This window comes from Olea europaea, unplaced genomic scaffold (genome assembly GCF_002742605.1).
Source record: "Olea europaea var. sylvestris unplaced genomic scaffold, O_europaea_v1 scaffold236, whole genome shotgun sequence".
NCBI lineage: Eukaryota > Viridiplantae > Streptophyta > Magnoliopsida > Lamiales > Oleaceae > Olea > Olea europaea.
In genome coordinates this window covers 81,321-94,165 of record NW_019241727.1, presented here as the reverse complement: position 1 = coordinate 94,165, position 12,845 = coordinate 81,321, and the positions used below count along the sequence as shown (strand labels likewise).

The following is a 12,845-nucleotide window of genomic DNA, read 5'->3' as shown; positions in this document are numbered from 1 at the left end:
TGTGATGATTTCGTAACAAATATGTTTATGTTGTAGCTACATGTGTACGCGACACTGCGTCCCATCGAAATCGAGCGTGGGCAACCTCGTATCGCAACTCTTGTGCTGTTCAATGATCATCCTGTCCCTGCGTTGGATGACCTTGCCAGGGACAGTGTTGTTCCGCAGTTCCAAGCAGAGCGTATAGGCACACCCAAAGAAGGCACCTTCGAAGATGAGACTTCTGATGAGGCCCATGACGGTGGGGGGACCAGTGGCGAAGAGGAGGAGTCAGGAGCCGATGAAAGCGGAGAGGCCGAAGGTGAGGACTCGGAGGAGCACGACAGTGGGGATAGTGACGGTGATCGAGTTCGACGAAGTGGACAGACGGGGACTTTTTCCACCCCCACGTGCATAGAGCTACTTCTCTCATGCAGGCACCGTCCACCTCTCATGTCTGACCAACTGCAACGGCTGGATCAAGCCTCACAACAAACGATGTTCAGGACATGTTGCTGGATCAAAGAATTCTGTTCGAAATGTGGCTCTGCACTGTAAAGCTCGAAATCATGCAGCACGTGTCCGATGAATTTAAAAAATTGAAGGACTTCATATCCACCATCGTCCCAGCATCCGGCTCTACAACCACTGCATGTGCAACTGATGTGGACCCCGAGCCCAGACTATCAGGTACTTCACCATATGCGTACTACAATTCTTTATGACAATGTTCACTTTAACCTTGGTCACTGACATGTTCTGTATAATAATTGTTCATTCATTTTAGACTACGAAGGCTTTGCAGGCCACCACCCGTCGCCTGACGGTATTGACGAAGACATGGGGATTGACAAGCAAGAGGGGGACGGTATGTGCATTAATGAAGAACACATGGAGCCATGCCTGGACGAGCAGGATATGCCACTGCCCTCTGGAACCGAAAGTCTGCAAGGTACTTTAGTTACTTTTGAGCAAATTGATTAATTATCATTTCATGTGTTTCGAAAGTTTTGAAAATTGTTAAAATTCACTTTCCATTCGCTGTTTTGTTGTTGTTCTGAACAGGCATAGCACACATTCAGCCGTGCCCGGAGGATCACCCCGTGCCAGAGCCCTCTACAATCGAAGAAGTGCAACGTATTGCATTATTTTTCACGATTTGAACAAATATTATTTCAGGCATTCGATTACTTTACAATTGTTCATTTGTTGTAGTCGAAGGGGGTCACCACCCATCGCCTGGCGACCGTGACAAAGAGCAGGACATGCTGCCTACTGGAACCAAACATCTGCAAGGTATGTGGGTCATTTATGAGGAAAACTTGTAGATTGTTGTTTCATGTACTTGGCATAATTTGAAAATTTCTAGAGGTAGTTATACACTGAAAATATTTCATTGTTGTTTTCGATAGACACAGTACACATTGAGCCATGCCCCGACAATAACCCCGTGCTAGTGCTCGCTGCAACGGATGAAGTGCAAGGTATTGCATTATTTTTTGACAATTGAATTTATTTTTCGTTTCATTTGCTTATGTTGCAACTTTCTCAGTTCTCGCCAATGTAGCCCGACCAAGACGGGAAGTTACGACAAAGAGACGACGATCGGCATGACTGCGATGTTCGGCACCTGCTACCAGGACTCCGTACACGAGGGGAAGCGCAAAACAAAAACAGAAGTAACTGTGGATAAATTGCCGAACATAGCATGATGATGGGGTTCAGCATGCTTTTGCATTTTTTTGATGTCATTTAGGTGGTGAAGGATGTTTGTTAATTGGGTTGATATTGGTGCCTTTTTCATTCATTTTTGTAATTTACATATCAGTCAGGCTAGTTGGGAAGCATGGTGACACTTAGACGCATTCCTCACATTTTGCAATTCCAGTGGTGAATGCCTTGTCACCATTTACCTTTGCTGAAATTATTGTAGTGTTACAACTTGTATAAGTTATCCGGCTTTAGTAAGTTATGTGAATCGTACTTACGATACTTCGTGCCTTGATTCAATTTTTGTCAACGCTCGTACATTGTACTGCGCAAAAAATTATGTATATGTACGTTTTACAAATATCCATTTACGAGTAGATAGCGGGATTGAATGTCGTAGTGCCTTAGTAAACTATAGATTGGATTAAGATGAAGACCCATTAAAAGTGCCAAAGTCATGACTTCCATGGTACAACTAATTGACAAATAAGTTTATGTATATTCCATTGTCCTTCGTATGTTATTATGTCGGTTAACATGATGAGTCTGTTTTGTGAGAAACTGTATCATTACAACCATGGTGCAACTAACAAGCTGGCAAATGAGAAGTAATTTGTTGCAAGAAACTAGATAACGTGAATTTTACACATCATTGAAGTATTCTAGTCTCTGCCAATGTTATAGTAATTATGGTACAATGGGGGATAAAGGTACACTTATTATATTCAACCATCACACCAATTGCTTTTCAAATTTACTTAGAGATTGGACTTGGTGGTTGGGTAGATAATGAAGTAATTACTTCCTCCTTTCAGGATGATTATAAATAGCAGGAGATCAGTAGCCAAGGTATTGTGCCACTTTGAACTTACCTAAAGAGCATTGTGACACTTTCAATGTAGTTGAACAGTATTGTGGTAAAAAAGAGCTACTTCTATTTATTCTTCTTCATTTATTTTGCAGTTTACAAAATTCGAAGTTATACGATCTTTACTGCAATGCACGTTTTCGTCAACTGTCGAGAATGAATAAAACATCTGTTGGGCCCAACAGTTCAACTAGGCGGGCCATTCAATTTGATAAGTTCCTTGCTTTTCAAAAATTGAAAATGGTGGGATTGTCCAATACAAGTGTCTTAGTGTAACATGCTATTGTAGATATTATACGTTTCTCATTTTTTGCAAGGAACAAGTATTTCCAATACATTTATACTTACATATTGAATGCATCACAACCATTGTCTATCAAATTACATTTCAGATGTCACGAAAGCTGTTGTGAGACTTCCATTTTGAAACAGGTAGTTGATACAAGATAATGGGTTCATCCACCTCCAGCAATGAAACATTCAACTCCAATATGCATCCGTCGATACTGGGTTCATCCGCTGAATTTCCCATCGTTTTATTGTCAGACGATGAGGATGTAAGAGTTGAACAGCATGGTGCCGAGTTCAATGAAGTGTCAAGTGCAGAATCTAAGTCACCGAACAGCGTTCTCGATCAAGTCTTCGAGGTCAGGGGTCCGGTCGAGTCACCGTCCGAATCGAATGAGTGGGTGGCTCATGTTCCACCTCCAGAAGTAATTATCGTTAGCTCAGACGAGTCTGATGGGGAAAGTGGGGGAGATTCTTAAATTGTCAAAAGCAGTGCAAGTGTGCAATAAATGGCCCTTTTGTAGGAAAATATGTTTAGTATTTTGTGGTATGGATGATTTTGGTCACGTTCTCTGGATACGTGCAGAAACTGCATTTCCATAATAGGCAACTGCAGTAGTGTAGGTTTTCAAGCCGCTGTTGTTCCCAACTGTCGAGAATTACAGAGTCTATCTGTCGGGAACGACATATGAACTATCGGGACGTAATGTTGGTGTTTTGTTTGTTCACTATAGTCTCATGAAAATCAATTTTCCATTTCGACAAACTGTCAGCCGAAGCTAATGAAACTTCTATGATCGGCTAAGTTTATAGTAAGAAAAAGGTATTCATCTCGTTTGTGATAATGGAACTGTAATGATCGGTACTTTGCTTGCGGAACATAACGACCAAATTTGTATTGGCATACGATAATAATAACAGATTCATAAAATAAGTTGGGAATGTACAATGCTTATTTAAATTAAGTTTTTCGGGGATTACATTTCACAACTACTTTTACACATCACGCTTGTTCAAGTGGCTTGTGATACAATAGGGTTCGAACATGTGGTCCGGTTATGACCAAGTCTCCCACATCGAGTGCATTTCCTCAGTTGGGTAGTGGACTCGTATCTAGCTCGCTTACATCGCTTCGGTGGTCTAGCTGGAGGACGACGTACAATCGGTGGCAAAATATGAGTGCCTAGGATTTCATTTAGAACAATCCAATCCACTTCCCGTGTAACGGGATATATGACTTCCATATAGGCACCCTTCCAGTATTCCGATGTATAGTACGGAGAGCATAGATCGTATAATGACTTACCACTTAGGGTAGCACCACGAGTTGCATGAGCACATGGCATACGATTTAGTTGAAACTCACGACATGTGCACGTGTTATCGGAGAAGTCCACTATCTCCGTATCGTTGGATATTCCAACCTGGGTCAAGCTGTTTGTCAACTCATGGGCTCGAAGCTTAGTACCAGCTTCAAATGTTGTTTGTAACTCATTCTTCATCCTCGACGACAATATAGTACTGCATGTGGTTGCATTGGTTCGACGTTCGTAAAACCACTTCTGCATTGTTTTATGAATGTGCTCGACCAAACACGTGATTGGCAACGAACGAGCATGTTTCAGCATTGAGTTCAATAATTCTGCGTTGTTGTTTGTCATAATGTTGTATCGGTCACCCACGAATAGTGCTCGTGACCAGAATGAAAAATCGGCTTTCTCCAAATACATGTAACATCTTTCACTGACCCTACGAATCTGTCCCATTAGTCGCTCGAACTCTTCGACCCGATAAGTTGTAGTAGCTCGTTTGAACAGGAATATTGAACTTGTGTAAAAGTGCCACTGAATTAGGTTCTTCTCCACATGCCACATACAACAACAATGACGAGACAAAGGAAATAAGTGAGTAATAGCTCTTTCGATACTTCTTTTCCTATCCGAAACAAATACAAGTTCATCTGAGTCGCCTATAAGATCTTTCAAGTTAGACATAAACCACATCCAAGATCGGTTAGTTTCGGAATCCACAATCCCCCACGCTAAGGGATAAATCTGTTTGTTGGCATCTTGGGCAGTTGCCAGTAAAAGTGTACCCTTGTATGGACCTTTCAAGTGACTATCGTCAACGCAAACAACGGGCCTCAAGTACTGCATGTAACCACGAATGCTTGCACCAAAAGCTACGAAAAAGTAATGGAATCTATCGCGCGAATCAAGTTCGATGTGGGTTACTGTCCTCGAGTTATTCCACCTAGTACGTGACAGTATAAAGATAGTTTCTAAAAACTGTCCTCCGGTGTCCCATGCAGCATATGTAAAGCGGCCACCTTCTCCCTACGTACCTTGCTGTAACTTATTTGGACACCGAGCTCACGTTCCATGTCACGTGCAATAGTGCTCGGATCATATGATCGGTTAGGATTATCCAATTTTTCCAAAATGTGCTCGGCAATTACAGAACTCGTCACATGTCGATGCGCATTACTGCGAAAATCAATGGAACATGTGTGCACATTATTGAATTTACAGATTACAAAGATTGCAGACTGCTTCACAGTAGAAGCACGTAACATCCACTTGCAACTGCTATCGGCGCATACAACGGTTAACATCTTCATGCTTGACTGGCTCACCTGAAATTGGAACTTGTTTTTCAAAGCAAGTGCACGAATTTTCGAGTACAACTCTTTCTTGCTGAAAAATATTTCATTTTCCGCAAGATCGGATATAGTCACAGTTCTCATAAATTCATATCCATCCGAATCGTTGGAATGTGACAAAGAGTGCTCGTCGTCGACGTCAACAGAATTAGCAGCCTCTAAACTAGGTGATGGGTTATCCAAGTTCTCATCTAATGGTGCAGTCCCATTATCTACTCATGTGTTTCAAGTGCATTATTGTTTGAGACACTATGCATTCGATTCACCAAATCATGTTCCACGTTTTACAGATCATCTACCATCGCAAACGAAGGATCTTGAAAATTTGCATCCCTTCCCATGTCAACACTTGGGAGATCGGATTCCAAAACAGTAACGCAGATAGCAGTTTCCTTATGCACTGATATGTACCAATTTAAGTCTTCATTGTCGCATATTTCAGCCGGAGGTATATTCAAGTTAGGGACTTTGAATTTCAATTCAATTTGAGCGCGGGAATCAAGAATACCAAGTTTCTCCTTCAACCTTAACATAAGTTCGGCCACGGTAATACTTGTTTGCACCAGAATGAAAGTAGTTTTGTCCCCTCTCCACTTCCATTCGTCATCCGCATGAACAAAATTTTCCCCATGCGACACGATGAATCTCAAATGATTATTCATACCTGAAATATTGGGATTGCAATGGTAACAATTCAGAATCAATATGTTGGCATTTAATAGCATGAAAGTCGCACTTCATAATACGTAAATCAGTACAATAACAAAAGGTCAAATCAAGGGTTTCTATTGTTTTGAAGTATCCAAATTGAAAGTAAAATTGTATAACTCGGCAATTTGGAAATGTCGGGTTCGACATCTCAAACGTCTAACTCGACGATTTGTAAATGTCGAACTCGACAGTTTAACTGTCAAGAATGTCGGGAAGCAGACGGCAGTGAATTTCTCAGGTTTCTTCAACACATCATATTAAGTGTGGTCATTATTATTCACCTACCAAATGACAAAATGAAAATGGCATATTAACCTTGTCATTAAAGAGACCTTAATGGTGGTAATGGAAGAAATTACTCAATGGTGATAATGACATTTTATTAAGGATTCAAAAAAATCAAACAAATGAATGCATAATACTTTCAAATTAATTTCAAATAAATATGCCATGTTGTATTTAATATGTACAAATAGAAAGCTATAAAAGTAAAATAAAATAATTTGTAATTGCTAACATCTCAAAGTGGATGTAGAATGCAACACAAATATCTTCTTGATCAATGAAAATGAAGAAGATGGAAAAGAGGTAGGGTTTCTTGTTTATGTTTCGTTTTCTAATTTATTTGGTAATTTTTTATTACAAAAATTCATATTAATCAATAAAATATACATTTATCCATGTTTTGTATATATAAATTAAATGACCACATCAAGTCAATGCTTTTCCTTCAAATCAAGCATTTAATGCTACTACAAATGTGTTATTAAGGGTAATTTGGACTTTGCACCCAAAAAATGTGACATTTTTGCTCACAAAAAGTGAAAATGACAATTTTTTTTGAACTTTTATTTTTTGTGACATTTTTGTAAATTCCCCTTTATATTTTTATATGCCTATATTTACAATGTGATCTGGAAATCAACTATTTTTTCTTGTGATTTTGACAATTCCTACCAAGTCAAGTAGTGGAATGCAATCTTAACTTTTGTTCAGCAATATCTTTTATAAGTGGTTAAAAATATATGCAATATATTTATTTATATTTATGTACACGTCCTTTTTATCAAGACTTAACACTCAAACAATAATCATAAACAAGCGATTTTAAAAATAAAATTTAGTATCGAAAGAATGTTGCAGAAATGTGAAGTGGGTTCTATCAAGATTGTTTTCATTCCGAATTGGCGGTTAAAATTGGAAATAAATCAATGCAAAACTAGAAATGGCAGTTAGGAAGAAGGGAATAGGTTTCAAATAAATAAAATGTGTCTCTCTCTCGAGCAATATGAGCTTTTAGGCAATATGATTTTGAGTTCAAAGTTTCTCTATGCCATCTACTAATGAATATGGTACATGCTTTCCACTTTTACGAAAAATGAATATAGCTTGCATGTATTTAAATAAATAAATATATCAATATCGCATCTCTGACATGCAATTTTAAAGATCCAAGACGTGTTATGAGTTCAATGAGTGAAGTTGAGTCTGACTCTTGCAATTGAGCTTCAAAGACTTGTTTGTAATAAGATATGCCTCTCGGATCAAATGCATTCTTCGAAGGGTATAGAAGGAACGAAAAACGAGGGTCCTCATAGGAGTCAAGATCACAAATGTCGTTTGTTTCATGACTTTTGTGAAGAAGTCGAGGCCAAAGGATATACTTTATGCTATTGATTTTGAGATTCAAATGTTGAAGTTTATTATGGTTGTGCTTGATATGAACTCAATTACCAGACTTCTCAAATGGTTAGGCCTTATTTATTCGTAATATTTATCAACATGACATAATTCAATGTTTCATAGCATTTTTTTGGCCGATAACATTTACAAATTGACTTTTTTTTAACTTTTAAATTTATTTACCAATAATAATTTCTCATAATATTGTGAAACGAACATTGCAAAAATAAATTTATTTAATAAAAATGTTGGGTTTTTCTAATTCTAATGTCTAAAATATGACTTTATTACAATTCTACACTTGTGAAACAATCGGATGCTAATATTTGAAAATATATTGAAACTCAATTGTATTTATATTGCTGAATCCATTTTAAATGTATGTTTAATGAAAACTTCTTTGCGATAAGCATTTTATGAAGGAAGATTTTCTTCTCAATGCAATTTATTTCTATATTTATCCTCTGCAAAATTCAAGTTACTGCTTTTTGACTGGGCTATTCATGCAAGTGAATTTATAAATTTGAACTTGTAAATCGTTTTTGATGACTTACTTTTCTTCTTGAATTATCCGAAAATGTTGAGTTCATTTAGAGAATTCGAGACTTTGAGGAAGATCTCCCGAGTCATTTGCTTACTCGCATGGCTCTTCTTCCCCCAATATCATTCCCAAATTGCCTCAATTCTTCGGAAAAGGCTGAAAGCATTTTTTTAATGCTTTTAATATAAACTTTGCTGACCTCGTTTTTTGCACGAACGCGTGGCCAACAGAATTCCCATCTCCTTTCCACATAGACGTCATCTATGCACTAGAATTGTTGAGATTCGAACCGTGTGTTCTCATTATTTATAAAAGTGCGCTTCCAAATGTTATTGAAAAGTCATGTTTCTTGGACTAACACTTTTGGAAATAAATGGAACTGATGGGATTGAAACACGTGGCTAAGCAATGACCCTTGGATGAGCTTCTAGATGATTCTAACCCTAAATATCCAAACGAGCCTTTTCAGCTCACTTGTGGTGTGTGGTTGACTCGACCGTTCATCTCTCTATTCTCACTCTTCTCTGCGTGAGATTGTTCCTCTTCTTGGTGATTTGGTTTCATAAATCTTGAGTGGATTCAGTGAATAAATGTAGAATACCTTGTGGTATTATAGATCTGCATATTCGTGTATTACCTTGTGTGGTATTTTGGATGAATCTGTGTGATTCATAGCGTGCAGTTCTGGTTCTTGATAGATCTTTGTGATCTGTTCGATTCCTTTGTGGAATAGCAATCTGTCGAGTAGTTCTTGCAAAGATAAGTCTTTGTGTTGAGTTCTTTGTAATATTTTTTGAGATACTCATGTATATTTGCTGCCGATTTTTGGGTTATTAGTGCAACCGAACTTTATCCATTTATAATGGATGCTCAACAGGGGATTAGGCGTTAGAAAGTGATCGCCGAACCTCTGGGGCTACGGCTGGAAAATTCCTCGTATTGATTTTTACTTTCTGCATTTATTTTTGTTGTTTAATGGCTCGATCATGAAACTGTAGTTAATCTCGAAGTTTTCTCGTTCTTTCAGTGGTAATTTTTTACCTGTTGTATTTCCTGAAAATTTTCCCTTGATTTACCTTGTACTACAACACCCTCCCGTGATTGGTCTTTGTCCAAAGACTCCAAGAAGTCTTGGGAATCTGAGATAACAACACGGTGGAGGAGTACAATTGGAAGATCTTGCTGGAGAAATTCAGTTGAGATACATAGGATAGTAATCTCTATTTTTCTGCTTCTGCTTCTTTACTGTGAATTGAGTGATCATTATTTTGAGATTACCTTACTAAGTGCATTATTGATTAACACTAATCTGTGATCTGTAAATAGTCCTGTTCTAAGTGACTCTCAGTGTATTCTTGAAATTCAAACTTGTGTCTTGTATGTTAATTTGACATACTGTGATGGCTACTGCTATGTTTGAAATGAGTATGTATGATGGGAGGGGGACTTTAATATGTGGAGTCAGAAAACGAGGGCTATCTTGATGCAAATGAAATGTGTTAAAGCCTTAGATAATACATGGCCTGCTGAAATGTCTGCTGGTAAAAGAACTGAATTAGAAGAAATAGCATGGAGTACAATTTTTCTGTACCTTTCAGACAGTGTGATCAGGACTATAGGAGAAACTAAAACTGCTGAAGAATTGTGGACTAAATTGAAAGCCCAATATGAGCCAAAAATTGTTCCAGATAAATTTTTTTGCTAAAACAATTACTTTCTTTCAAAATGGACCTTTCAGTTGATTTAGATGAGAACCTGGACAGATTTACTAAACTGACCCAGGACCTTGCCAACTGTGATGAGAAATTATCAGAAGATCAGCTGGCAGTGGTCTTGTTAAACTCCATCGGTGATAGGCATAGAGACTTAAAAAATGCCTTGGAATATGGTAGAGAGAGTCTTACCACAGATATCATTATAAATACCTTGAGAAATAGGGTTCTTGAATTAAAATCAAATTCTATCAACCATCAAAGTGGAGAAAATCTTTTGTTAAAAGGCAAAAATGTTGGTAAATCTAAATTTCATTCAAAGTTTTCAAATGACCCTAATAAAAGAAATAATGATAAAATGAAATACAAAACCAAGGCTAAGGGAAAGAAATGTTATTATTGTGGTAAGTTGGGTCACTTTGCTAAAGATTGTTACAAAAAGCAAAATGACTTAAAAGGAAAGAATTTAAATGAAGGTAATGTTGTTATGTCTTATAATAAGGAGAGTTGTGATAATGGCCTGGTCCTAGTTAATGTTGAAAGGAACCTAAATCAAGAATGGATTCTTGATTTAGGTTGCTCTTTCCATATGTGCCCAAATAAAAATTATTTTCTAGATCTTGAACAAACTAAGGGAGGCCAAGTTATCATGGGTAACAACATGACCTGCAAGGTGAAAGGTATTGGAACAATAAAATTACTTTTAGAAAATGGTAGGATTCTATTGCTGAAAAGTGCCAGATTTGTTCCAGAATTAGAAAGAAACCTAGTGTCTCTAGGAATGTTGGATGACATGGAGTTTGACATAAAATTGGATCAAGGACACATAAAAATCTTTAGGGAAAGTGATTTGATCACTTCTATCCCGAAGAGACATGGCTTATATTTTTTTAATGCAAAACCTTTGTTGGGCCTTTCAGTTGCAGTTTTAGATGACAATTTTAACCTCGCAAAATTATGGCACCATAGACTTGGTCACATTGGTGAAAAATGTTTAAAGGCTTTACAAAATAGATGTATTTTTGGAAAATCAAATATTGGTAATTTGACTAAATGTGAACAATGTTTGATTGAGAAGCAAGTTAAGTTACCTTTTCCCACTAGCACTCATAAATCAAAGCAAATTCTAGGATACTTACATGCTGATTTATGGGGTCCTGCATCCACCCCTACATTGTCAGGTTATAAGTATTACTTTCTTATTATTGATGATTTCTAAAGAAAAATTTGGGTATTTCTTCTGAAAACTAAAGATGAAACTTTTGCTACATTTAAAAATTGAAAAACTCAAATTGAAAATCAAACTGATCTGAAAATCAAAACATTAAGAACTGACAATGGTCTAGAATTTGCAATTATGAGTTTAATGAGTTTTGCAAACTGCATGGCATTTTAAGACATAGAACTGTGACCTATACACCCCAGCAAAATGGCATTGCAGAAAGAATGAATAGGACTTTGTTGAATAAAGTTAGATGCATGCTTTTGAGTTCTGGCTTGTCCAAACTATTTTGGGGTGAAGCTGTTAAAACTACTACATATTTAGTTAATAGAAGTCCTACAAGTGCTTTAAATTTTAATGTGCCAGAATCTGTGTGAACACAAAGCCTGTGATATATTCCTACTTAAAAACATTTGGTTGTGCTGCATATGCTCATCAAAACATAGGGAAATTAGAACCAAGATCCCTTAAATGTGTGTTTTTGGGTTGTGCTAAAAATGTTAAAGGATATAGGCTGTGGGTTTATGGGGAAACAGGTTATAGGGTTATTATAAGGAGAGATGTGATTTTTAACGAGTCTTGTTTGCTATGTTTAGAGGAAAAGAAAGTAAACTTAACCGATGATGTCCAAATTGAGGTGGAGCCTACCAAGCTTGATAATCTTAATACTATCCCTTTAGAAACTGAAAATACTGATGCAGACCTGAATGGTACTGAAGTTGAACTGGCAGAATCTGAACCCAATGATGACACTGTAATACCACCTGATGAATACAGCTAATTAGAGATAGGGAAAGAAGACAAATTAGACCTCCTGCTAGGTATAATACTGAAGAATTTGTCTCACTGTTCTCATATCAGGATGAAATTGAATCTAAACCTTGTTCATATAATGATGCCATAAAATCAAAGGATTCAAAAATTTGGTTAGCTGCTATGGAAGAGGAGATGACCTCATTGCACAAAAATAAAACATGGAAATTGGTTGACAAACCTAATGATCAAAAATTGATAGATTGCAAGTGGATATATAACATAAAAGAAGTGGAACAGGGCAACAATAACATTAGATATAAAGCTAGGCTTGTTGCAAAATGGTTCACCCAAAGAGAAGGGATTGACTATGATGAGATCTTTTTCCCTGTAGTTAAATATACCACCATAAGATGTATTCTGGCTTTGGTTGCTCAATTTGAATGGAAATTAGATCAATTAGATATAAAAACAGATTTTCTATATAGAGAATTGGATGAATTGATCTATATGAGGCAACCAACAGGTTTTGAAAAAATCATTGTATAGGTTGAAACAAGCCCCTAGACAATGGTACAAATGTTTTGACTCTTTTGTGTTAAAACTTAGTTTTAATCGAAGCAATTATGATATATGTTTGTATTGTAAAGGATGTGGTGGTAAGAGTTCTCTTTATTTGGTTCTTTATGTAGATGATATGCTTATTGCTACTGCTT

At 37.1% G+C, this 12,845-nt stretch overlaps 1 protein-coding gene across 1 annotated transcript; it reads left to right on the top strand.

Moving 5' to 3' along the window:
* Positions 1-263: 263 nt before the first annotated feature.
* On the top strand, positions 264-1,142 carry LOC111381704. The gene is made up of 3 exons (XM_023005517.1): positions 264-669; positions 767-931; positions 1,045-1,142. Exons 1-3 carry the CDS (start codon positions 489-491, stop codon positions 1,140-1,142), a joined length of 444 nt encoding a protein of 147 aa, XP_022861285.1. The 5' UTR covers positions 264-488.
* Positions 1,143-12,845: the final 11,703 nt, after the last annotated feature.

Bases quoted from the DNA above. Each gene is read 5' to 3' on its own strand.
- LOC111381704 (XM_023005517.1), top strand. From the start codon at position 489: ATGTTGCTGGATCAAAGAATTCTGTTCGAAATGTGGCTCTGCACTGTA. The intron at 670-766 runs GTACTTCACCAT...CATTCATTTTAG, and splicing joins CCCCGAGCCCAGACTATCAG to ACTACGAAGGCTTTGCAGGC. The intron at 932-1,044 runs GTACTTTAGTTA...TGTTCTGAACAG, and splicing joins TGGAACCGAAAGTCTGCAAG to GCATAGCACACATTCAGCCG.